Source organism: Martes martes (genome assembly GCF_963455335.1).
Source record: "Martes martes genome assembly, chromosome: 10".
Lineage (NCBI taxonomy): Eukaryota > Metazoa > Chordata > Mammalia > Carnivora > Mustelidae > Martes > Martes martes.
Genome location: NC_137898.1, coordinates 2,267,923 through 2,294,276, shown reverse-complemented (window position 1 = coordinate 2,294,276; position 26,354 = coordinate 2,267,923). Strand labels below are relative to the sequence as shown.

The window sequence follows — 26,354 nt, the reverse complement described above, 5'->3', positions numbered from 1 at the left end:
TGTGGTAGCTGTAATGTCGTGACTGGAGAGGCCACGGGAGCCACGGGAGAGGCCACGGGAGATGGAGACAGAGCCTGGGGGAGGGAAGTGGCTGCAGCCGAGACGGCCCGGGGCCCAGAAGCTGGAAGAGCCCCCTCCCCGGGAGTCCTCCGAGGAGCCCAGCCCCGTGACCCCTGGACGTCTGCCTTCCGGCCTCCAGAAGCACGGGAACGTGTTTCTGCGAGTTGCGGCACCTCGCGGCGGCGGCCACGGGAGAGCAGAGCCGCGTTCCCCACGCGCTCCCGGCCGAGAGGGTCTGGGCACCCCCGCGAGCTGACCCCGGGCCCAGGGCGCACGGCTCGCACCGGGTGCCCGGCCCGCGGCGAGGAGCAGGGCCCGTCGGCCGCGAGGCGGGCCCTGGGCCTCGCGGCGGCGGGAGCGGCGGGAGCTGCGCCGACCAGGGCCGGGCCGGGCCGACGCGGGTGGGGAGAGCGCGCGGCGCGCGAAGCCGGAGGCACAGCTGCGGGACTCGGGGAGGGTGGGCGGCGGGGTCGCTGGGGGGCCGCGGGGCCCGCGCGCGTCGCTGGGGTCGGCCCTGGACTGGAAGAGCCCCGCGGGCCGGGGAAGCGGCGGGAAAGGTCGGGCGGGAGCCGGGCGGCCGCAGGTGCCCTCCACGTGTCCTCCGCGCGCTCCGGCCCCTTAAAGAGGCGGAAGGAAGGCGGGCGCGCGCCGCCCCAGACGTCACGCGCCCGTATTTGCATAGGGCTCCGGGGTCCGCGAGCGACGCCGCGTGACGTCCCTTACCACCGCGGCCTCTGATTGGTTGTCTCCGGCGGCGCCGAAGCGTATTTGACTTGCGCCGAGCCCGCCCAACCGCAGCCCGTCTTGCTTACAGGGGGCGGGGCCAGGAGCGTCGGCCAATGGGAGGCGGTGTTGTTGGCGGCCACGGCGGCGCAGCCTTTGGAGCGAGTGAGGCCACCGCCGCCGCCAGTGCCGCAGCCGCAGCAGGCGTGAGGAGCGGACGCGAGGCGCTCGGCCGGGTAACGGCGCGCTGGGACGGCGGGCGGGGGCCCGGGGCCGGGGCGGCGGGGGCCCGGGGCGCCGGGCGCGAGGCCCGGGGCCGCCGTGGGAGCAGGCCTCGGCCGCAGGGGCGGGGCGGCGGCGCAGAGGCCGGCGGGGAGGCCGGGGCGGCGGGCGGCGGCGGGGAGCGGGGCGGCGGCGGGCGGCTGGCGGCCGCGGGTGACCCGCCGCCCCGCCCCCCGCCCCGGCGCGGCCCTGAAGGTCAGGAGGCGCTTTGTTCCCGCGTGGCCGTCCGCCCGGCCGGCCCGCGCCGTGACCCGAGGGGAGCGGCGGCCGCGGGGCCCCTTTGTTTTCGGGGCGCCGGGCTGTGCCTGCGGGAAGCCGCCCTGCGGGGCCGGCGCCCGCGTCGGTCCAGGAGCTCGGAGACGCCGGCGGCGCCTACGGCGGTGCGTTTCCGCGGACGGCGGAGCCGCCCTCCGCCCGGGGCCCGCTTTCCCGAGCGCGGCCGCTGCTGCGCGCCGGCGGAGGGCCGTGTGGCGGCGACGAGACCCGCCCGTCTGCGGGGTGGGGGGCGGGGTCCCCGGGACGTGCGGTCGCGGGCGTGCACCGCGCTCGGCTCCGAGTGCGCGGCCGAGCGGCCGAGGCGGGGGGGAGGGGGGGCGGCTCGCGGCTCGCACGTGTGACTCGGTGCCTGCCGTCCTCCCGGCCCCCGCTCGGAGGCCCCGGGCGCTGGCCCGCCGGTGACAGGGCCCGTCCGAGGCGGCGCCGCTCGCGTGAAGCTGGCCCTGAGCACCCGCGGCGGCGAGGAGGGGGAAGAAGTTCCGCGGGGTCGGCTCGGTCCCTCCCGGGAGGGGTTGGGCCCGGCCACCGCGTCCCGCTGCGGTCTCTGGGCTGTTCCCGAGCGCTGGGTGCGTCCCCCAGTGGAGTCTGCGGACAGTTCCAGCCCGCGGTGCGGGAGGCTGCGGGCGTCCCGGGGGCCTGGCCAAAGCCCGCTGGTGGCGGGAGGCCGGGGCCGGTGAAGCGGCCGGCGCGTGCAGGTCTCCGTGTCCCAGTTGGTGCTGCGTACTGCTCGGGGACGAGGGAGGCTCCTGCTTTCAGGGTTGCGATGCGGGATCCCGGGGCGCGGTCTCAGAGGGTCGCTGGAGCGGAGACTGGTCAGTAGGAGCGCTGTCGGCAGAGTTCGGTTCCCAGCACGTTACGGGGACAGAGGGACCCGCGCAGGTGCGTGGATTCGGGTTGTGGCTGGAGTTGTGGGGCTCTTCTCCTGGTGTTGCTGAAGGCGGGCACCCTCCCAGCAGTTGCGTCTGGCCGCAGCGCGGCGGGGTTGGAAGCGCGCCGGGTGTGCCGGGTGCTGCCCCAGCGGGCACAAAGCAGCGTCCGGGTGCTCACGTGGGCTTGGCACTGTCTGTGCACAGGAGCAGGAGTAGTGGTCAGGGAGATGGTCTTCCTGCCTGCGCTGACTCGCCTGGTTGGAGTGTGTCGGCAGGCAGGGCCCCAGCGTACCCGTGCGCCGGGCTGGTGGCCCGGCTCGCACACACAGCTCGTAGCTCTGTGCACTGCAGTGCGGACCACCCGCTTCTCTATGGTGTTCTGGGTGTGGACGTGTTTGCCTGTGAGGCCGCCCGCACAGAGGAAGGACCCCGAGCCGGCGTGTTCATCAGTGCCGTGTGTGACTTTGTACCGCAGCGTCTAGGGACAGCGTCCGGCCCGCCTGTTGGGCTCCAGCAGCCTCTCGGGGCCGGAGCACATCCGTGTCGTGTGTGCGGTGCTGAGCAGCAAGAGCTGGGACTCAGGTCCTCAGGCTTTTCTTCTCTGCAGCGGTCGGTCGTGTTGTAGTATCCGGTGGAGGTGACTGCGGACGGGAGGGCATCAGGGGCACGGTAGAGTTTAGAATTACTTAGTTTAGAGGCTTTTTTCTTGCTTCCTCTTCATTGTCCACAGTTTTAAAGTGTTTTAAAACTGTTTTCAGAAGCTTATGTTGTACTGCCAAAGATTTTGCCAGAAAACCTAGCTGTGTTTGGCCGGGAACAGTAGGACGCCGTGTCTGTGGGCCGCAGCTCCGTGAGACAGGCGGAGCCGCGGAGTGCGGAGGCAGCGGTGAGGGCCATGGGGCTCCGTCTGGCATTGCTACCTCAGAGGCGCTCATGAAGCAGGAAGCGTGTTCAGGCGTCCGCGGCGCAAGGGTAGTGGCTACGCAGGGTGGCCGCTCCACCACGGGGAGGGGTCCTGGCAGGACGTCGCTGTCTCCCGGCCTTCGCTACTTCGTGTGATCTCTCCTGGGTTAGCAAGTACTTGCGTCCCCAGGCTGCCGGGGGTGGGGGGGGGGAATTTGTCCTTACCGGTGGCAGACCCTTCGCAGTGGGCAGTGAGACTGTCGAGTGGACCGTAATGACGTAGATGTGTGTTCATGGCAGCCGCTGGGTAGCTGCCTTGTGCTCTCTAGAGAAGGCGGGGCTGCTTTCCTCTCGGTTTAATTGTAAATTTCAGGAGCATTTAGCAGCCGGAGGATCGGTGTGTTTCTGTAGTAAGACAGCTGCGAGAGAGCACGCCGTGGCCGGTGCTGCTGGATCACTCGCTGTGTCGCCTTGAATTTCCTCTCCCCAGCGTACTCCACAGCTGTTGAAACTAAATGTGCTTCCGTTCTGGGCTCGAGACTTCTTTGCCCGTGCTGGGCGTTCTAGTGTTATCCGGAAGACTGTTCCACACAAGATGAGATGATTTCCATCCGGTTTGCCGTAGGGAGGTCGACTGCACACCTCAGACATTTACATGTAAAGGTCACAAAACGCAGGTGTGAGGAGTAACACTTTCAACCGTTGCTCTGTGCCGGGAAACGGCTCTCAGTGCCGCGTGTCTGTGTGGCCGATGCTTCGTGAGCCTCTGTCTGTGCCGCACGGGGTTCCAGGCCCCGGGGCACCGCAGCGAACAAAGCCAAGAGCCTGCCTCCGTGCACGGCCGTCTACGGACGCAGATTAGGTTGCGGCAGGTGCTCTTGAGAAGGAAGGTAGAGGAGTAAGGACTTGGGTGGGTGTGATTTTTTTAAAAGATTGTATGTAGAGAGCGCGGGAGGGAGGGAATCTCAGGCGGACGCCACGCCGAGTGCGGAGCCGCATGCGGGGCTCCATCTCAGGACCCCGAGATCATGACCTGAGCCGAAGGTGACGCTTAACCGACTGAGCCCCCCCGTGCCCCAGTTGTGGTGTTTAAGTGGGATGAAGAGGGGAGATCTCACAGAGCGACCGGACTTTGAAATGCCGGAGCAAGGGAAACTTGGAAACGTCTGCCTCATTTAGTCGTGCACTAGTGAGCTGCGGAGAGGACCGGGGAGAGACACTGGAGTTGCAGCAGCCAAGAGCCTCTTTGCCGGAGGAGAAACCAAGCGTCTGGTCAAGGAAGGGAACTAAGTTTTGTATTTTCTTCTGGAGAACTGAGGGCTTGGTGTCTTGCCAGCTTCTGAAGAGGCGGTTGGTTCGCTGTTGACTGGTGGCACTTTGAGCTTGCAAGCGGGCCTGACTTCCTCCGGGTGTTCAGACGCTCCGCGGGAGAGACTCGGGTGTGGGGGGGGGGGTCCCTGACGCGGTGCAGGGGTGCGCGGGGACCCCTCAGCTGCGAGTGACAAGCAGACCGTCTGGCCACTGGGTCCTGTGCTGGCTCTGGCGGTTGCTCACTGCCCCCGTGGGACTCGTTCTTCTGTGGGAGACAGACTTGCATTGTTTATCCATCCTTTAAAAAAGTGGTAATAAAACAGTAAAACACATGCAGAGGTAACGATCCCCTGTATCTTAACACCTACCTGTAGTAATGCACTATTTGCTTATCTTAGTTCGCCTGTAAACAAACATATGCTTTTTTATTTTATTTTTTTAAAGATTGATTTGAGAGAGCGCGCGGCCATGCAAGTCGGGGAGGGGGGCAGAGGGAGAGAATCTTCAAGCTGCCCCTGACCTGGCGCTCCGTCTCACTACCCACGAGATCGTGGCCTGTGCCGGAACCAAGAGTCAGATGCTCAGTCCGTGAAGCGACGGCCTTTGGCTCAGGTCGTGATCCCAGGGTGCTGGGATCGAGCCCTGTGTCTAGCTCCCGCCTCAGCCGGAAGTCGTCTTCCTCATTTCCCACTCACCCTGGTGGTTTTCTGTCGCTTGCTTTATCTCTGTCAAATAAATAAAATCTTAAAAAAAAAAAAAAACCTTCTTACAAATGTCCAAAAAAAAGGGAAAAACATATATTATCAGTTATTATATACAGTTGAAATCGGTTTGAATCCAACTTCAAGACTGTCTTTAGGAGCTTAGGACCTGGGCAGTCTTTTTGCTAAGAGTGTGAACATAGTTAACAAGGACACTTTCCCTTACTGTAGAAACTTCCGTAAGTTTTTTGGTTGTTTACTTTAGACATGTCTTCACGTGTTTGCTTGCATATTGAATCCAACACAGTTACCTTCTAATGCTCGGGAGCCTAATGATAGGCTGAATAAGAGATCTGCCAGTCAGGGCGATATAAATGAGATCCACAGTGTTCCAGGGCTTCCTGTATTAGCCAGGTTTTGTGAGTGGAAATGCTGGGGTTTCTTGCAAGGGGTATCCTGACCTTCTTAGATAAGATGGTTCCCTTGTGCTTTCTGATGTGGTCTTAAGCTAAAACATGATCCAGTCCTGGAGGACTTGGACCTTCACACCAGGGCTGATCACACTCCCTCTTAGGGTCATAGGGATCACCATCCCTCAGACTTTTTCGTGAACCACATGATTATGCTATACGGTTCATTAACAACACCCTCGCTGAATAAAAATTGTAGACAATAGTGAGATTCTAAAGTCTTACAGAGCCATTGGGCTACATTTAATTTTAGTTATTCAATTATTTCATGGAAAGACATTGAGGACCTTTGACTTAAGACAGAGAATGTATGAAAATTTTGGTTATGTGAAGGATGACTGCATTCCCCAGCTTACTACTCCTTCTTTGTGTCTTAGAAATGCCCCAGCTTGAAATTATATGCTTACTGTAGCTATAGACTAAGTGTTGTGTGTGTTTGTTTTTTTTTTTTTTTAAGATTTTATTTATTTATTTGACAGAGATCACAAGCAGGCAGAGAGGCAGGCAGAGGGGGAAGAGGAAGCAGGCCCCCTGCTGAGCAGAGAGCCCGATGGGGGGGCTTGGGGGCTCGATCCCAGGACCCTGGGATCATGACTGGAGCCGAAGGCAGAGGCTTTAACCCACTGAGCCACCCAGGTGCCCCAATTTTGTTTTTTCTTAAGTAGGCTCCATGCCCAGCGTGGAGCCCAACCAGGGCTTGAACTCATGACCTTAGATCATGACCTGAGCTGAGGTCAAGAGTTGGATGCTTAACTGACTGAGCCCCCCAGGTGCCCTATAGACTGTTTTTAAAATTAGGAATTTAGTTATATATGGATAATTTGCCATAAAAACTAAAAATTTTCCCCATGGAAACAATTTTTTTGTTTGGGTTAAAAATCCGTAAATAGGGTTGTGAGGTTTCTTACATAAGTAAAAGTAAAACATTCATTCATACAGTCGTGGGAATTTGGATGCCAGTCCAAGTTTAGAATTGTAGACTCAGTTGTTAGTGCTGGGAGGGACCTGAACGACCGTATTCTTCTATATTTTTGAATGTTCTTTTGCCTGGTGACCTGTTCGTATCTTAATGCGATCGCTTTGAGGTGAAGCAGACCTTCAGATGAGGCTTCAGCATACCAGCATTTAAAACAAATGGATGGTTGTCTTTTTCAAAACTGCAAATTTGGTAGTTCCTTGTTACTTTCTATTTGAACTAGTCGGGATTGCTGGACGTGAAAATTGACAAGTAGAACTCTCACTCATTTATAATGTCACCAACCCTAGATTGGTTTTCCTTGTATGAAGGGAGAACTGTTGAGAGGACTTGGATTTGCTGGTCTCTGCCAAGCACCAGGTGGCATGTCGGCGTGTCGGCGTGTCAGCGTGTCTCAGTTACAGAAGCCAGAGGAGGCCTGCAGCGGGCCATTTGCTCTGGGCACCCATGTCGTCGTGTGTTCGCAGCAGCCCCTGGGGAGGCCCTGTCTAGTTTGTGGGTGTCGGACCGCGGTTACACAGCTAGGAGACGGCGGGGTGGGCCTCCGAAGCAGGTCACTGTGCGTCCGCTGTGTTCTAGGTGTCGGTCGAGTCCTCGTTTGCTGCTGCTCAGTCCTCAGACACAGCCTCTTTCCCCTCGTGTCAGCTCGTCATTGTGTTTGTGTTTCTCCTGCTGTCCTTGATGGAGCACTTTGCTTTGTTTTCGCCAGTGGTGTGTCGGGTTTAACTGAACTGCTTTGTCATCATGTCACCAGAAATAGTGTTCAATAGCACATGGCTTCACATAGTTGGAAATAAAGCAGATCATTATGTGAACGGAGTCTGTTACTTTGAAGTGGCGTCATTTTTCCGGAAGGTGAAGCTCTTTGGCCTGTGTCCTGCAGTGGGGCGTGTGTGCACTCAACAGCTCTGATCCCAGACGCTGCTCAGGGCCCTGGGACCACACGGTGCACAGCCTAGGAGGAGCATTGTTACTTTGCATTTTTCTAGACAGCGGCGCTCTCGGGAATGGTGCTGCAGTGCAGGATCCTGACTCTGACCGGGCTGTCGATTGTCATCTTTTCCCCAAGGACAGCAGCATCTTGAGTTAAGCTGGTGGAAGCGGCCGCAGGAAGTGAAGTGGTCGGTGGTGGTAGGGAAAGGTCAGGAGGGTCTGGATCTGAAATGCGCAAGGATGTTATTCTAAAATGGAACCAAAGGAAATGAAATGGAGAATCTCATGCACACGCTTTGAGAAAAATAAGACCGAGACTGATTTCCCACAAATCCTTGATTTATGGAAGATAGAACTTCTTGTACAATTAGTGAGTGTCCGCCAAGGATCTCCTTATCTTTGAACCAGTGAACTCACTGGGTGACATTTTTGCTGGATTTTCCCCTTTTATATTCTTCCCACAAAAGTGGTCTGCCCTAACCCTTTAGCAGTTCTGTAGCTCACTGCAGTTTGCATGTCCTGAAGCACAGTTCCTCTGCTATTCCTTGAGAAACTCAACGTCTGGTAACTCGACCTTGCCTCAGTTTACCTCTTTTCTTTCAGGTTAATATTACATGGTGTCAGGAGTGGGATCTGAAGGAGCCAGCCCCTGAGGAGCGACGACCCCCAGAATCGAGCGAGGTACCCATATTTGAGCCCTTTGTGCTCTTTGCTTCCACGAGTTGCCATAACTTTCAGTTTGGTGAGTCTCTCCATTAATCAAGCTCTCCCTTCTTTTGGTTGAACCTCTCAGACTTTATTCAGGATTTGTCAGTCCTCTTTTTTCTTAACCTTATAATGGGATCCCAGTCATCTAAATGTTCTAAGGGTGCCCCCCTTTGAGGAACCCTAGCCAGTTCTATATGCCTGTTTCTGCCTGTGTGTCTCAGTCTGAGAAGGGTAACTGAGGGCTCTGATGGCCATTAAGGGGAACCTTTCGTCTTTTGAGACTTTTCTTTCTCCCAACTGAGTTAGAAGACCATGGCTACAAAATTAAAGAATTTGAGTGGAATAGTTACTTTCATTAGTATCTGGAGGTTTCTAAAAGTGTTCAGGATTCTAAAGTTGCCTCCTTACAAAATATTGTTTCCAAACTGACTGAAGCAAATAAACAAGTAAAGATGGATAAAAATAAAGTGTCAGAGGCCTCTTTCTTGGTGCTAGCCAAGGTTCCCTCCTACCCGCACGGCCCCGCCTCCTTCCATATCCGTCTTGGCCTTCTTGCCCCTGCTCTGTCTGATCTTCCTTCTTTCCTTTCACTGAAACCTCGTCAGCTTTAACCCATTAAAACCTTCCCTTTCAAAATTAGATCTTCTGAGGATGCTGCTAAACCACCCCAAAGTGCCTATGCCCCATGGACAAAAGCTGAGCTTAGGGCTATAATTAAGGACCTGCCCAGGGTAACCGAGGGTCCTCATAGAGGGTGGAGGAATTCAGTATCATGACCCTGATTTACCAGCCTGGCTCCGATCTCTGTCAGTCCACTTGCTTGTTGGAGAAGGTCAGGCCCAGTGCTGGATGAAAACAACCTAGGATTTAAACCATACTAGCCACCAGCCCTTTTACGTGACCAAGCTCGCAGCGTAGCCAAAAGGCTACATGAAGTGGTCCCTAGGGCTTTCCCCAAGCCCATGGACTAGAATAAGATTCCCACACGTACCCAGAAGCCTGCTGAATCTGTCTGTGAATGTTACATGGCTATCCATGACTCTTAAGTTGTTTTTGAGGAAAATTCCAGGCTTCCTGTAGATGTTGAGTCCACCCTGGTGGTGTCCTGCATGACCCTGCCGTTAGTGCAGACAGTCTGCCCACTGGAAAAAGGGTCCCTGTAAATTGAAGTCCAAGCAGTTGCAACCCCCCCACGAGGCAATGGCCAAACCCTCCCCAGTGATGGGACCCCAAGGGCCCACGAGGACCATTTCCCAGCCTTGGGGGAGGGGAATTACTTAGAATGGGGTGACTACTCACCAGTTTGGGGATGAATTTTCTCACCGTTTCAGTTAACACTTGAACTGTTCTGTTAGTACACAACCCCAGATTGCACTGTCCCTCCCTCGGAGTAATGCATGCGCCACTGGTGGGGCTCAGACAGACCACGGCATCGCCCTGTCTCTCAGCCCATGGCCTTTAAGCTGGGGTCTGTGTGAGACAGCCAGTCACTGCTCCTCAGCAGTCTGGCGCCTGTACGTCTGTCCAGGCTGAGGTGTCCCGGGGAAGTACGTTGCATGTCTTTTTTCCTTTCCCAAAGGGGAATTATTCCTTGAGTTCAAGTCTAGTACTCAGGAGCATCCCAGCCCCTTTATTGCACTCTGCAAACCAAAGTAGACCAAACTTCGGGCTCGTCCCCACTGTTAAACCTGATACCCCCATTCCTGGGGCAAAGTCCTCCACAGACCAAGGCAAATCCATAGTGTTCTCCCATTAATATCTAGATCGACCCTTCAGAATCTCTCCCAAGAATAAATCAGTACCCTGTAAGTAATAAAGAGGCCTTACCAGGGCATCAGGCCTAGAAGACAGTGAGGACTCATCATCCTTTGTATAGTCCTTGAAATATGCCTATTTTACCCATGAAAATTCTGTGCCCAGGGATGGAGCTCGGTCCAGCATATTAAGGCAGGAAACGCTGTAATTCCCCCACCCTGTTGTGTCTAATCCGTACGCACTGTTGGTTTCCAGCCCTGCTGTGGGAGGTGTCTTTTTTTCTCTTTTTAAACTGTAGTTAAGTTACGCAGTCCATTTTTTTAGTATTCCTTTTGATAGCGGTATATATAAAATGATTATGGCCCTTTGGCCTTTACCTGGGAAGGATAAGACTATTCGAGGATCGTCCTGCCTCGAGGGTTTATTGAGAGTTCTTCTCCACGCAGAGTACAGCAGCCGACTTAAATGACATGCTCTCCTCCAGAGGCTTCATCTCAGCACAGATAGGGAACGGATTTCGCTCTTTGCTTGCCTTCCCAAGGCTGCTGTCAAAAAGACCTGTTCACCTGTTAAAAATCTTAGTCATTAACAGGCACAAAAAATTGCCGTTTGTTCAAACCTCTGGTTCAAGATTTAGGATAATTTAATCTCAGAATGGGAATACTCCCTGAAAGACTTCAGGGCATTTTAAACTTTCTGTACCCCAAGATCAAATGTGAATTACAGGGTTTTCTTGGCTTGGGTCACAGTTGGTTTCCAAACCTCTTAATAGCTGAGCCCCTTTGTGCCATACAAAAGGACACCAAACTGGACCCCGTTGTTTGGGATGACCAATATATCTTCTCCTTTAAGACTTTGAAGGACGGTAGTAAGTCCGCCTATCCTCAGAAACCCAGATTATCAGCTACGTTTTCCCTTTCGTAGATGAGAAGGAAATGGGTGCCCTCAGATAACTTATCCCAAAACATGGGGCTATCACAGACCCCTAGGTTACTCTGGCCAACAGTTAGGTCCGCAGCCTGAGGTTACATCCCCCTGCCTTAGAGGTCTGCTTGCCACCACCCTTAGTCAAGGCTCCTAAAGGGATAGGGGATCTTCCTCAACCCTCTTGACAGTGTCAGGGCTGTTGAGGCTCTCTTGAAGTCATGCCACACCGAGTACCTATCAGCAAGCTCTTTCCTCCTGTCAAGGCCTCTCGCCGACCCCCACCCCATCACTCTTGTTCACAGTAGTAGTCTCAGCCGCGCTGCCCTTCTTCCTTCTTCCGCTGATGGAACTCCCCACGACGATCTTTCACAGATCACCTGTTGACCCTATAAGAAACCCCTGTGACACACAGTGATCTTTCCTGGTTGACGGGTGACTCTTACTGAACTGTGGAAGTGTGAGTTTCGTGCTGGGTATGTGATAACAGTTTGGAGGTTAGTGAGGCTGGACCCTTACCTTTGGCTGCTTCAGCTCAAACCAGCCGAAATCCATGCCCTCACTTGAGCATGCCTTTTAGCTGAAAGCAAGACAGCAAACACTGCTCCTGATTGTCCTTATGCCTTTGGAATGGCCCATGATCTTAGAATCTTAGGGGAGACAACAGGGCTTCCTCAGTTCTCGTGAAGGTGAAATTAAGAATGGCTTCTGTGCCCAAAATCTAGTGGTTGCCATACCGCCCCCAGCAGCTCTAACTGTTGCAAGTCTGATTCACTGGAAGCCAAAGGAATCTCCCTCGCCAGTGCCCCTGTAAGAAATGCTGCCCTAGGAAATCCGTTGACCAAACTTCTGTCATGGCCCAGAAGACGGCTCCCAGGGCGAGGACCAAGGAATGACCAGGGAAGAGCAGAGCTGACCCGTGAAAGAGGGTAGCAGAGTTGGAGATCTGAAGGCTGTTGGTCCCACAAAGAAGAGGGACTCTGCTTTGTACCCAGTAAGATGCTGGTCCTTCCAGAAGTTCTAAAGCTTTCCTTATTGGCCACTGTGCCTGAGTTAAACCATTGGTCCCCTGAGGAATGAGAACGTTTACGGGTCAGTATTGGTGGAAAACACCGACAAGGCCACAAAGAGCACCACCTGGTTGTTCCACCTGACCTGAGTGCAGCCCAGGAAGTTTGTTGGCACCACCCCAGGACCATTCAAGCCCTGGCAGGTGAGTTTCATATGTTTGCCTCATCTCACAGATATAAATACATTCTAGCGGTAATTTGCATATTTTCACATTGGACTGGAGCATTTCCATGTAGAAAGGTCTCTGCCTCTTCCTTAAAGTCCTTTGAGGTAGGACTTTTCCCACTGGGGGAGTACCGTGGTGATCAGGAGACCCACGTCCCTGGACCAGTGAGCATTAGACAAGTGTGGGCCATGTGGCCGGTTCTGCATGTTTCTGCTCTGTAGCCTCGGACTTTCTTCAGGACTGACCCCTGTTCACAGAGAACTGTGAAGATCCAGTTTGCTAAGTTAGTTGAAACCCTCTAAACAGCTTGGCCCCAAGTACCGCTGCTGCTTCCTTAAAACCCTTAGTCTGCTCCACTCAGTATCACAAACTCTCTCCTCGCAAGTAATTACAGGACGGCAGCGCACCCCGCTCCTGCTTCCTTGGACCCACAGCTAGAAAACGGGGACAGACTTGAGTATTACAAGGGTCTAATTAAATCCATCGAGAGTAATCACGCCATGGTAGCGTAGGACAGCCTTCCCACAGCAAGTCCCGAGAGACGAGAGACATCAGACATCACACCTCACAGCCGGGCGAGTTCATCTGCTGGAAAAGACATCTCCGTGAAGAGGCACTCCAGCCTCGTTGAGAGGCTGCCTGCCAGGTGTTACTGAGGCACCCCAGTGCCACCAGGTTCCAAGGGACAGACTCCTGGATTCATGTGTGCCAGCTGAAAAGGCCCCCAAACCTGGGAGGACCTACATCCCAGCTGGTAGCTTAAAGCTAAAAATTTTCAAGGACCGAAATACATGACATTGGAAGCAGTCAGCCTCCCCGGCATACCAGGGTCAGGCCTGTAGCGCCTCCCGCTTCGTGGGACTCGGCGTTGCCCGACCACGGAGTCCTGCTGTCTAAAGTTGTAATTGTCCCTTTGCTAGTCTCCTTGGCACTCCTTGGTTTGCCTGTAACGCACTCCTTTGTTCCCAGTCCACAAACACCGTTTTGATTCCACCGACCCTACGCATTGCTGGGTTTGCCCTGGGGTAAGCACTAACGATAAGCCCGGACTGGTGGCCTGGCGGTTACCCCTGGAAGGATGGCAGAAGCTTTCTGGTGGAGATGACAGGGCCTTCCCCTCCTGCCTAGGAAGCCGTGCACATTCTTCTGGTAAAGTGGCACCAGACGTCACAGCATTCCATTGGGTGCTCCTCACCCATAGAGGAATACGCTCACTCCAGTCTGTGCATCTGCCCACGGCCTTTCTCTGTGTTACGCAGACAGTGACAGGACGAGCAGAAGTCAAGGCTGCCTCCCAGGAAGCGCGTGTGACGACAGCGGTGCAGGACTCAAGACAGTACGCTCCGCACGGGGATCAAAGCGACGACAAGGTCTCCGTTACCGTAGCTCTGTGTAGGGTACTGGGAACGGGAGGCTGAGGTGCTTCCTTTCAGTGGTGCCTCGTGAGCAGTTGCTCAAAAATCTAGCAAAGGGTGGCAGTGAATTCAACATGCTTTCTTCTGGGAAGATCCCCAGATCTCCATTAGAACCTCACCCACAACCACCGAACTCACTTGTTAGTCCAAATATATTGAAATTTAAGACATTCCTATAACCATTTCCATGGCGCTGAAAGCCCCGCTTACTGCATGTTGTGTGGAAATGACCGTGTTTTGATCGTGAGGCCGTCTTTTTCATTCCAGGGGAAAAAACTGGGCAAAGGGGTCTACCTGACCTCCCGTCTTTAGAAAACACTAGTTACTTCTTTCTGTGCCCCCTGGAAAGGATGCTGTGAAGTTGTTGCCCTCATTCCTGCTGCTGAAACCAGGAAACCCTTCCTCCTGGCACCCCTGCGTCCGGTCTGGGGTTTTCTCCCGTTGTCTTAAAAGAGCACCTGGTAACAGGGACGGGTAGCACTTCGGGTGCATGCCCACGAGTACCTCCCATAGATAAGGATCTGCCTGAGCCTTGTTCCCTTGGTGGGTTGGGCCACAGAACTTCTAAAGACAACTCGGAACCTGTGGTTGTGGTACGGCCGTCACTGCTCCCGTTAGAGCTTCTGAGTATGACCAGCCGAGCTGGAGAGTCTCGGTAGTGGGCTTCAAAACCACAGTCCCACGCCTTCACCCTCCACGGCGGGCAGGGCAGGAATGCCGTTTTTGTGTTAAATTGTAGGAAATGATGCAAGAATGAAAAGTAACAAACGGTAATACCAGACTCTAAACTGAAATAAGCCAGGTTCCCGGGGACCTGGGACGCTTTCATCTTATTAAATAGGGGCAGCTGGGGAAACTGGTCGAGGAGGGTTTCCAGCCAGTAGCCGTAAGCGAACCTTCGACCGTGGGTGTAATCCTCCCAAACATAGGTACAAACTAAGGGTGGTTTTCCTTCCCAAGATTTCTGAGGCTCGAGTGGGAGACACGTGACTGAGATTCCCCCGTTTCTCGGCTGTGGGCTGTTCAGGTGCGGCCCGATGCTCTCTTGCCGTTTCCCTCCTGCGAGGGACAGACGTCTGAGGGTGTCCCTTTAGTTCGGGGGCCGCCATCCGCTCACAGCTATGGACCCCTCTGACTGCACCAGCCCCCCAGGGCCTTCTGTGAAAGATGTGGATCAGAGGGGACATCTGGGAGGACTTGAACCTAAAACGGAACCGAAGGCTTTGAAGTGGAGAATCTCATACGAAACAGCGGCCTTGAGGACTGTCCAGCCGATTGCCCTGGAACGCTTGAGTAACAGAAGACGGAAGCGGCCTCCAGCCAGGGAGTGACCCCCGAGAGTCTCTTCCCGCCTTGGAGCTGTTGTACTTGCCGCATGGCTCCTAACTGGATTGTCCCCTTCCGTGCAGAAAAGCAGCCCGCCGTGGCCCTTCAGCCCACTCCCCCGTAGCTCCCGACTCCAGTTCTGTGCTCTTCCCAAGTCAGCTCTCTTGCCGGCCATCAAGCTTGCCTGGGTCTGTGGCCTTTGTCATAGGTGGTGGAAACCGGGTCCACATCCCAGCGGCCAGATGACCTTGGGACGGGAGTGCTGCCTTGACCGGCCTCTGTGTCCTCTGCCACACACACGGGACAGTGCCTCCCTGGCAGGGTTGGCGCTGGGTAGAAGATGTGGGAAAGCGCCTGTCCCACGGGGCCCTTGCTAGTAGAGGAGGTGTTAGGGTTGGGGGTGGCTTGACTGGGTGCTGCCGAGGTTGGGGAAAGACCGGAGCCTGTCGCTGAACCAGCCGGGACGGCGGCTTGTGCCGTGCAGGCTCTTCCCGGCCGCCGGTGTGCGTCTGGCCGCGTCTGTTCCACAGGGCAGGTGGGTTGGGTCGGCAGAAGGTTCCAGAATCCGCCCGTGCTCTCACCGGGAAGGCCTGCCGCTGCGGTCCTCCCGCTGCGAGAGTGACGGATCGGTGCCCGGGCCGCCTGGGCCACAGAGGTGCGTGGTCAGGGGGAGCCAGCGGGGTTCCGCAGCCGGCGATGGGAGGAGGCCGGGACGGCAGCTCTGAGGCTGCTGCCGTCGGCTGTTTTCTTGAGGTCTTCCCTGCCTTGTACTTGTCCCGTGGCGCGTGGGGGACAGCAGAAGGGGAGCGTGGGGATACTGCGGCTGTGGCCGGATGCCTGCGGCAGACTGCAGAGGAGCGGGAGCTGGGGTCAGCGTTGAGGGAGACGCCTAGAAGGGCCCGGAATTCCAGGTTCTGTGGGGGGGGGGAGGGACTCGGGACTCAGCCGCAGGTGCTGCGTAGCACTAAGGAGTCTCTAGAGCCCTCACTGACCATGGGCATGTGCGGGGCAGGGCAGGGCGGGCGGCAACCCCTCCCGGAACATTCGTTTCACTATTGTGCTCCTTCTGGGCTTATCAGCAAAAACCAAAATAGCTAAAGAAAAATGCAGTTGAGTGGAAAATGGAACAGGTGCAGACCGTAAATTCCAGTCGGAGCTGCTCTCCTCAGAGGCGGGGGTTTTGTTGTTCCACGTTGTGGTGGAGGGCTCGAGTTCTGCTCGGGGACCTGAGAACGTGAGCCCGGGCCAGCGCTCGGGACGCCGCCGTGACACCGCTGGGACGCGTGTGCTCTACATGTGAGAGGCAGGAGCGTCACCACCTCCAACCAGTGTCACATTCGCCAGGGTTTTGAGACTTCACTAATCATGAGTTCTTTTTAAGGAGTAAATGTCCATGATTTCACTTTTAATGTTTATAGGTAAGAAATCATCTAATTTGGAGAGTCTCGTGTGTGTCTTGTAAACATGGGGTCGCACCGAGTGTCACGTTTGTATATAGCACTGCCGTCTCCAGTGTGGGAGTAAAAGAACACACAAAACCAGTGACCTTTAAAATCCTGGGGCTTCTGGGTGGCTCCAGTGGTCAAACGTCCAATTCTTGGTCTCAGCTTAGGTCTTGATGTCGGGGTCATGAGTTCAAGCCCCATGCTGAACTCCACCCCAGGCGTGTGGAGCCTACTTAAGAAAAATAATAACGGGCGCCGGGGTGACTCAGTCAGTCGGGGGCCTGCCTTCAGCTGAGGTCATGGTCCCAGGGTCGTGGGATCCAACCCTGCGTCGGGCTCCCTGCTCAGTGAGGAGCCTGCTTCTCCCTTTCCCTCTGCTGTTCCCCCTGCTTGTGCTGTCTCTCACTCTCTGTCAGATAAGTCTTAAAAAGTCTTATTAAAAAAGTAATAATAACAATAGTAGTAGTAATAATAAAATTAAAATCTGCTTGTGATTTCGAGTGTGAAAGACAATAGAAGCACTACTAAATGCTTTGAAGAGTTCTGGGATCATTGGCCTACTAGCATCAACATATATCCCTGTTGCGGAAGCTTATTAGAGAGAGAAGGCAAATTAGAATTGATTAGTATTCCTTTGAACTCTGGCCATTTTAGCACCAAAAAGAGAGTTTGTTCGTTTGTTTTTATTGAGCAAAATATGCATGCACTGAAACGCATAGATCCTAAGTGTAAGATTTGATGAATTTGACAAGTGTATATACTCAAGAAACCCAACAGCCCGTTTAAGATCTAGACATTTCCATCATCCCAGAAAGTTCCCTCCTGCTCCTCCTGGTGGACCCTCATCCCCCATAGACAGCCACTGACCGCTACAAGCACCCTAGAAAGTTCATTGTGAATATTTAGCGATGTTAATTGTTATAACTCTCTTAATTTGTAGGAGATCAAAACACTCAGATGGCAGATAACAGGTAAGCCAAAATGAACTTGCTAATTGGGACTTAAGTTTTAGTTGATGAGCATGAGCCAAGCCACCCATGAGTAAATGTCATAGAAGCTCTGGTGGGATGGCTTCCCTTCCCCGGTGTGTTTGAGCCCATGAAGAAGGGGCTTCGCACAGGGGAAGTGTCTCAAGCATCGATACTGAGAACCCTTTCGTGGGAAGTGACCACATTGCTGTCTGAGAGTGACTGGATGCCGCCCTCACATCATGTGGCCTCTGGGGGTCGAGTGAAAGAGAGATTTTGTTTCGTGGCGCGTCCTGAAAGCTGCATTTGGTGCTGCGTAGTGTTTGACGTGGTGTAATTTTGGTGAGGGAAGCCATGTCCAGGTGTCTTTGAAAACTGATGCAGCTGTTTTCATGACATTTCATTGTTGGTAGACTTTCTGTGGTGAGCTTACAGAGCCACCGTGGGCGTTGTGTCCTGAAAACTCGGTAAGGTAGCTCTTCTTTGATCCTGTTGGCCGCCGACCACAGTGTAGCGTGCATGTTGATCGGCTAGTGGGTTCGGTTTGAGGGTGGGGAGCAGAGTTTTGGGGGGATGGAAACTAGAAATAAAAACTAAGCAGCTTCGGCCAGGGTTGGAAATTAGAACTTTGGGGCACATCAGGGTGGCGGTGGGGTGTGTTCAGTGGTAGGTGGTTTTTGTTTTGTTTTGTTTTTAATAACCAAAACAAACCTCATAGATACACCCGTGTGTCCGTAGTTCTGTCCAAGTGCGAAGTTGTTGTAGAGCTACCTCTTAATGTGTTGCACGAGGAAAATGCCCTTGTACTCTTTGGAACGTCTTGATAGCTAATACTTAACGTACGGTCTTAGTTTTTCAGACGGTGTTCCTTCAGATGCCTTGGAGGCTGCTAAAAATGCAAGTCACACAGGTCAGTTCACCGCCCGTGGGAAAGGTCACCGCGGGAGAGTTCGCGCGCAGAGCGGGGTAGCCTCCGCTCTTGAGCCAGTGCTCGCGACAAGCCAAGTCATCCACGTGAAGCTTCACTGGGCTTTGGGGGTTTGGGGACGTCGGAGTCGTTCACGTGAACAGAACTTCCTGTAAAACCTTCCATGATAGGAGCTTTGGGCTTTCCAGAAGTAGGCTAGCTAGCACGGTGTGCCTCCTTGTGCCCGCTGCCACGCAGTGTCGGCGTTGCTCAGCCAGGACCAGTCTTTTCCATCTGTGTCCTTTGTTCTTCCCTGATCCTCCGGGAGCAAACTCAGACTCCATGTCAATTTGTCCCTCAGTTCATAGATGTGTTCTTTTTTCTTCTTTTTAAAAATTTATTAGATCTATACTTTTTCCCCCTTAAACTGTTTGAACGCAAATTGTGGGTATCTTGACTCTTTTCTTCTAAAACAGTTTTGTGTAAATTTCCTAGGAACTAGGATGAGCGCCCCTAACCCCTAACGCTGTGACCACAACCAGGAAATACGGCATTTGCACGATACTGTGTAGCTATATGAACACAGAGTTGTGCTACTGTTGCCTCACCGTTCTCGGCTGCTCCTTTTTAGCCGTAGCCCCCAGTGATGTCCCGAATCTAGTTCTGTGTCCCTTATTCTAGAGCTGTTCTCCCGCCTGTTTACCCTTCCCTGCAGTGACACAGTGGCAGGCTGTGCAGGCCGGCGGTCTTGGAGAACGGCCAGGCTCCGGATTGGTCGGGTGGTTTTCATCCCATTAGATTCAGACTGCCGGTAGTGACCTGCTGCAGGGGGAGCGTGCTGGGGTCGTGGCCAGGGATCCTGGGATCGAGGACGTGGGGAAGCTCGTGTCCGGCAGCCTTCCCCATTGTGAGGGTCTCTTCAGCAAGTGACCTGTTGGTCATCCTGTGGACATCCTGTTCTCCCCGAGTCGTGATAATGATCCTGTGGAATCGGGAATGACATTGGTGTTTGCACAGGGCGCTTTTCTAAGTATGGCAGTCCTACTGCGTATTACGTCTGTCAGAGACGGCCTTTCCCTCTCCCAGCCCCTACTTCAGTGTTCGAGATCCTTTCTCCTTCAGTGTTTCGTAGGTGCCATCAGTACTCTTCTTGATGTGCAAATTGTCCCACGTGGGCAGGGCAGGTCTCTTCAGACTGGCTTCTGTGACCTTTTGCCTTGTCCCCTTGAGCTTTGAGCACCTCGTAGCTTTCTGATGCTAAGCTCCATTTTTCCTTGAACTCTTGCTCTGGACCTGGAGTGCACCATTTCTGCCAGGGGCCCTGTTCCTTACAGTAGGGGAGGTGTATAGAAACCAGAATATAGATGCTACGTGTTAGCGGCTTCTAGGCCTTTCAGTGGCAGGAGCTAGAGAAGATGCGTGTCTGTGTGTGCTGTGGTATTCACGTACTGTACGCATGCCCAGTTGTATGTATACAGAATTGCATAGATGACACCACCCAGTGCTTCCTGGTAGCCGCTATTTATAACTAAAATGTTGAAATTGAGTTGCCTACTTGGTATCCTTTGCTTGCCCATGTGACTGTAGTACAGAAAGGTAGGGAGCGCTCCCAGGCACCTTTGGAGTCAGGTGAGGGTGCTAAATTAGGGTTCCTGGCCAGTGGGAACGAGCAGGCATCAGTTCAGCAAACACTGAGCGTCTCTGCCATGGGCCGGTGCTGTGTCGTGCCACTGTTGGTTACAGTGGAGGAAAAGAGCTCCCTTCCCCCTCAGTGTCTTGTTCGTTCGTTGGGAAACAGTGATGTGTGTGAGCCACCAGCACAGTGTAGGGGAGGAGGCCAGTGATTTTTGGGAGGGGGTAGTGAGGGAGTGTGGTGTGGAGGGGGTGGTTTGGGCAAAAGGGCAGTGTAGTTCAAGGTGGAAGCAGAACTTGCGCTTCTGGTGCACCAGGAGCCGGTGCACGTAGGACTTCCTGGGACGTGAGCTGGGCCGCCAGTAAGCACTTCTGTCCCTCAGAAGACATTGTTGCCTCGTCCCTGTCTGTGGCTTCTGGGCCCCCTTAGGTCTGGGGGAGAGAAAGGGAGGTGGCAGGAGATAGGCCCCTGAACTGGGAGGTGACGGCATCCCTGGGAGGTGTGCGGCTAAACAGCTGGAGCAAGAACCAGAGCTCCCTCCCTGGGCGCCCTGCAGTGCACTCCTGACCGCCCGCTCAGCTGGGTAACGGGCTCAGATGCCTTTAGAATACATTTGAAGGGGCGCCTGGGGGGGCTCAGTCAGTTACGTGTCCGACTCTTTATTTCAGCTCAGGTCATGATTTCAGGGTCACGTGATCGGACCCCAGCTCAGGCTCTGTGCTAGGCAGGGAGTCAGCTTGAGATTCTCTCCCCCCCCCCCCGCCGCCCTCTGGTCCCCCCACCCAGAAAAAATAAAATACATGTTTAGTATTTTCAAAACATGTTTTTAAGAAGCCGCTTGCTACATTTAGAAGTTAAAGTGAACAGTCAAAGCTGGGGAGGTCCGTGCTGTTGGTTTTGTCCCCTTGGCTGTTCTGTGTTGGGCGTGTTTTAAATATTCTGGCCTTGTTTTTACCTCTTAATAGAAAAGCTCACTGATCAGGTGATGCAGAATCCTCAAGTTTTGGCAGCTTTACAGGAACGGCTTGACAGTGTCTCCCACACTCCTTCCAGTTACATCGAGACGTGAGTATCACGTGCATGCGACTCGGTACAACTTAAGCAAAGGGGAAAAGACCGATTTCCTGGTTCCTTAGGACAGGACACGCGCCTTCCTCGTTGAGCAGATTTTGGGTGCTGAGAAGCAGGCACTGGGTTCCAAAGAGGAGCGCTTGGGCTTGGCAGGTGGCAGAGATGCAGGCCTGTGGTAGGGGTTGCGGGGCGGGGGGGTGGCGTTAGCTAGCCGGAGGGCCCTTGGGCCCGGCTCAGGGTGGCAGGGTGCTGGCTTCCGGCTGACTCTCCTCAGGCCAACGTCGTGGTACTGTGAGGGGGAGTAGGAGAGTTGAGGGTGATCATGGTCTCTCCCTAGTTTGCTGGCTAGACTCCAGGTGAGTGGGGTGGCTCTCATGCAGAGGGAATGCCGGGGCTGGGAGCGAGGTTTCACGGAATAGGACTAGTCCCATGTTGGATGTACTGCATGGTACGTGCCTGTTGGGGGGCCAGTGTGGAGTTATTGTAACTGATTGGGGGACAGCTGGATGTAGGATATCGGGGTCCAGTTTGCTTAAAATCCTTTGTTGTTTTTACTCTGTCAGGAAGACGAGGAAAGATAAAATTGTACTCGTGTGGTTAATGCGGAAGAGAAATAGTGGTGTTTCTGTCTGTCTCCCGTTTCATTAGGTCCTCACCGTGCTTCCTCCTTGTTCTCCTGCCAGCAGTAGTCCTAGAGATAGGACAGTAGTTTAGGGGTCTTGGTAAAGGACCTTTACCCTGAGGTGGCTCTGGGTGGGGCGGCAGGGTCCTTTGATGTAAGGCTGTGCCAGTGTTTATTCCAAACAGTGCTGCACGTCGGAGCAGCTAGGACTCCCTGTGTTGTCACAGGAAGGGTAGAGTACTCGGGCTACTGCTAGTCCCACCTGGAGGGCTCGGCCCAGGTCGACACTGCCCAGGAGGGCTGTATGGGTCTGTGATGAGGCCCAGAGATCTCTTTGTTTCAGATGGTGACCGAGGGCTTCAGGTTAAACATAGAGTTTTGATGGGTTAGAATGGGGTTTGTTTCTTCTGATGTATGAAAGTAGTGCATACAAACGGAAATATTTCTAGACTATAGAGAAGTACTGGGGTGCCTGAGTTGATCATCCGACTCTTGATTTCGGCTCAGGTCCCAATCTCGGGGTTGTAAGATTGAGCCCCATGTCAGGCTCTATGCTCAGCGTGGAGTCTGCTCGTCCCTCTCCCTCTGCTCCTGCCTTTCTCTCTCTAAAGTAAATAAGGGGCGCCTGCGGGGCTCAGTGGGTTAAGCCTTTGCCCTCAGCTCAGGTCACGATCTCAGGGTCCTGGGATCGAGCCCGCATCAGGCTCTCTGCTCAGTGGGGGGCCTGCTTCCCCCTCACCCCCGCCTCTGCCTGCCTCTCTGCCTACTGTGATCTCTTTCTCACTGTTAAATAAATAAAATCTTTTAAAATTTTTTTAAATAAGTAAATAAATCTTAAAAAAAAAAAAAAAAGTCGAGAAGTATCAAAAGGCAAAGAATCTCAAAGTTACCCGACCGTGCAAGGGTACAGACCCCACTTACTTGTCTGTGTTGTGTCTGATTTTCCCCTTAGTGTAGCAACATGAGCCCTTCACCTGGTGCTGAATATTCTCTGGAAACACGATTTTGGACAGGCTGTGTTCTACTCCTGTTCAACGTGCCATTGTTTTCGGTTTTCCATTTTTACAAGTAATGCCTCAGGGGACATAGCAGCACACAAGCGTTTGGGTATTCCCTTAGCGTAAGTTCCTGGAAGGAGAGTTACTGGACCCAAGGAACATTGAGGTTCTGCTTTGTCTTTAAGGTGGGTGGGGCTGTTACAGGGCTTCTTGGGCTCATCAAACCCAGGTTTTTTTAACTGCCAGTTTGGTAAGGAACAGACAGCAGTTCTTTTAAAGATTTTATTTATTTACTTGTCAGAGAGAGAGCGCGCGTGTGGGCACAGGCAGACAGAGAAGCAGGCTCCCTGCTGAGCAAGGAGCCCGATGTGGGACTCGATCCCAGGACACTGGGATCATGACCTGAGCCAAAGGCAGCCGCTTAACCAACTGAGCCACCCAGGCGTCCGGACATTTTGTGGGATTGAACCTTTATCCCATGCTTGATGATTTGTATCTTTCGTGGATTCTCCGTCAGCGCCGCACCCCCCCAACCCCTTCTGTTGGGATGTTCGTCTTTCTAACGCTGTTTAGGGGCTCATTTCTGCGAGTGAGGATGTGAGTTCTCCGTTAGCCTGAGTTTATCTTAAGGAGATGGACAGGCGCGCTGCCTTCCTTTGCAGGCCGGAGGGTGAGTTCCCTTTCCTTCGCTCTTCCAGCCTGCCGAAGGCCGTCCGGAGGAGGATCAACGCGCTGAAGCAGCTGCAGGTGCGCTGCGCCCACATCGAAGCCAAGTTCTACGAGGAGGTGCACGACCTGGAGAGGAAGTACGCCGCCCTGTACCAGCCCCTCTTCGACAAGGTGGGCCGCTCCCTCTGCGCTGCCCGCGCCGCTTCGGCGCATCCTTCTCGTAGGACCCCCCGTTGCGGGGTGGAGGATCCCGAACGGTTCTCCCTCAAGCCCCAGACCTAGAATCATACGTTACGAAAGCGTCGGTTTTCACGGGCTTTTCACAGACGTGATGTACAAACTGAACTCGAGTTTCTGACTAACCTGCCCTGACTCTAAGACGGTCTCGTTCTTACTCAGAGAAGGGAGTTCATCACCGGGGATGTGGAGCCGACAGACGCCGAGTCAGAGTGGCACAGTGACAACGAAGAGGAGGATAAGTTGGCGGTGAGTGTTTGTGAGCGAGCGAGCCGGGGCTGCCGCGGCGGTGCTAGGTCGAGGAAGTCTGTCTCGGCATCACAGAGGACGGCAACCCTGACGGCGGGGGCCGCTTCGCCCTGAGGTTGGCCGCTGCGATTTCTTTCCGATCAGACCACGGAGCGGCTGGCGGGTCCGGTATCCGTTAATTCCGTGACCCGGCCAGGCTCCCCCTCCTCCGGCGTCTAAACAGCTCCGTGCCGCAGGACGGTGGGATGTGGGATCGGATGAGTCCAATGAGAACGTCGGCAAAGTCCCACAAGGGGAGGGGGCCCCTGTGTCGGCAGTCCCTGCGGGGTCGGGGTTGTGCAGAGGGCTTGGTGGGGTCCGGGCCGCCGCCCTCCAGGACTGGGGCAGTGACCCAAGTAGCCGCGGCGCCCCCAGCCCCTTGGGCTTCGGAGCTCCTCCTCAACTCACAGCCTTCCGCCCCGTTCCGGAGCCACGGGAAGACCCAGCATGCTGCGGGATAACTTGGTCCGCAGGGTAACTTGTTGGGAAGCCAAGTAGCTTTTGTCCTTTTTTATCCATCAGGGCTCTTTTTTAGGCATTTTTTTGCAGTGTGTGTTGGTTGTAGTGACCATATGCTTTGATCTTTCAAACATACCTTAGAAGCTGGCCTAGTTGAGGCTATGGCTGTGAGTGAGCCTAGTTGTGCATCGTTTCCTTGTTGCTCAAGAAACATCAGCCTCTGTTACTCTCTAAAGCCCCTCACGATCGTTCTCACATGAGACTGCCACGTGATGGAGTGGCCGCATGTGCCGTGGCTCCGGTTAGTGCTGTGCCCGACCTCCCTGGGCCTGCCCATTCCCGGGGCCCCGAGGTTAGAAAAGCCGCCTCCGCACATCACGCGTAGCCTGTCCAGTCGCCTCCCCGGTGTTGGCGAGCAGTTCCTTCCTGGACACCTGTAGCCGCCTCCTCTCTGTCGGACGGACATGCTGCTCGGCGCTCCTTGTTGCCGGGGCGCTGGAGTCTGGCCGGCGCTGGGTGGCTGGTTGTCCCGGGATGGGCGTCTCATAGAGTGGCACTTGACACCTTCCCCGAGGTTGATGGCATTGTACCGTCTTCTAAAATTATGTCACAGAATTACCTCTGAAGGGAGTGCTTTGAATGCTTGGGAACATTTAAAAGTGGAACGTGCACGGAGAACGCAGTTTTGTTTTTTTGTTTTTCTTTTTTAGTTTAAAGATTTTATCTATTTGACAGATCACAAGCAGGCAGAGAGGCAGGCAGAGAGAGGGAGGGGGGAAGCAGGTTCCCCGCCGAGCGGAGAGTCTGATGCAGGGCTCAATCCCAGGACCCTGAGATCACGACCTGAGCTGAAGGCAGAGGCTTAACCCACTGAGCCACCCAGGCACCCCCAGAGAACACAGTTTTTGACGTTTGTGCAGGATTCCGAAATTTACACTCTGTTAAGCCATTGAATGTAAATGTGTTGTTTTGTGCTAAGTGTCCTGTTTGGCATCTTTATTTTTTTTAGGGAGACATGAAAAATAAAGTAGTCATAGCAGAAAAAGAAGCAGCAACAGCAGAGGAGCCAAACCCCAAAGGAATTCCAGAGTTCTGGTTCACCATCTTTAGAAATGTAGATATGCTAAGTGAGTTAGTCCAGGTAAGCAAATTTCCGCCTTATAGAGAGCTTTTAGTCTTAGTAACTGTTTACTTATGAACCACTTAACTCAGAGTTGAGTGGTCCTTTGCGGTGGGTGGAAAGGCACTTCGTGTGACTGGCAGCTCACCTGAGTGGTCTTGATCTCCTGAGGTCTCGCTGTCGTGCTGCTGGGAAGCCTGCCCGTCTGCGGCTGAGCCACGACTTGGCATGGTCTCACCTTCTTCCCTGAGGTCTGCCGCCTCACCGCAGAAAGCCTGTGAACAGACTCGAGACCCTTCCCCACCTTACTGTGAATGGACAAGTGGGAAAGTGTGAGGGCAGGAGACCAGAAAATTGGCCAACAGGGTCCGAAGCTGACCCGAGGTGTTTCTTCAGAGACGTGAGGCCCAGCAGGCCTGGTTGATCCCTGTACGCAGTGGCAGCGGGTGGTAGTTTGAAAACAAGTCGGGCTCTTGCCGTGCCTGCCTAGCCTGGATGGTTCCCAGTGCTCTAGACCAGAGAGAGGCGGCACCGTGTTGCTGACCGCTTGTCGTCGCTCGGATGTGTGTGGCTTCCCACTGACCCCTGTGTGCGACAGTGAGCCCCAGCGGGGACATGTGTGTTGTTTGGGAAAAGCCCAGTAGAAATTTCTTTTTTTTCTCTCGTTAATCAGGAGTACGATGAACCGATCTTGAAGCACCTGCAGGATATCAAAGTGAAGTTTTCAGACCCTGGGCAGCCTATGGTGAGTGCTGATGGCCTGAGCTCCTTGTTGGCATCAAACAGGTCAGGCTCTGAGGGTGAGGGGCTCGGAGCTGTGGCAAGAGATGCACACTTGGCCACACACTTGCAGGGTGGTAGGCTGGTCCTGAGCAGGATGCTCACCGAGAACTAGAATGTTCTCACGTGGCCTTCCTGGGTCTTGCCCAGCAGTGCTGCGCATCCTGGCAGGCAGCTCAGGCCACAGGCTGCCTGTGGCAGGTGAAGGAGTCCATGTAGCATGGGACTCCTTGGCCGTGGTGTCTGCCATGCCGTGTGCCACTCTTGGCTGGCTTGTTCCGTGTCAGA

General features: G+C 54.4%; 1 protein-coding gene across 9 annotated transcripts in view; it reads left to right on the top strand.

Annotated features, from left to right (window-relative positions):
• The first annotated feature begins 904 nt into the window (after positions 1-904).
• The window catches only part of NAP1L4 (nucleosome assembly protein 1 like 4), a 42,744-nt gene continuing 17,294 nt past the window's right edge, over positions 905-26,354 (top strand). For 2 of the 9 annotated variants that reach the window (XM_080814946.1, XM_080814951.1), the window contains exons 1-9: positions 905-1,019; positions 8,108-8,246; positions 17,255-17,285; positions 18,134-18,192; positions 20,788-20,887; positions 23,212-23,353; positions 23,582-23,668; positions 25,176-25,307; positions 25,960-26,031. In XM_080814946.1, coding sequence (XP_080671072.1) covers positions 17,272-17,285; positions 18,134-18,192; positions 20,788-20,887; positions 23,212-23,353; positions 23,582-23,668; positions 25,176-25,307; positions 25,960-26,031 — 606 coding nt within the window. In that variant the 5' untranslated portion in view covers positions 905-1,019; positions 8,108-8,246; positions 17,255-17,271. Of the gene's footprint in view, positions 1,020-1,248; positions 1,446-7,452; positions 7,875-8,107; positions 8,247-17,254; positions 17,286-18,133; positions 18,193-20,787; positions 20,888-23,211; positions 23,354-23,581; positions 23,669-25,175; positions 25,308-25,959; positions 26,032-26,354 lie in introns of those variants that run through there. The other 7 variants (XM_080814948.1, XM_080814953.1, XM_080814947.1 and 4 more) reach the window with 5 other exon arrangements.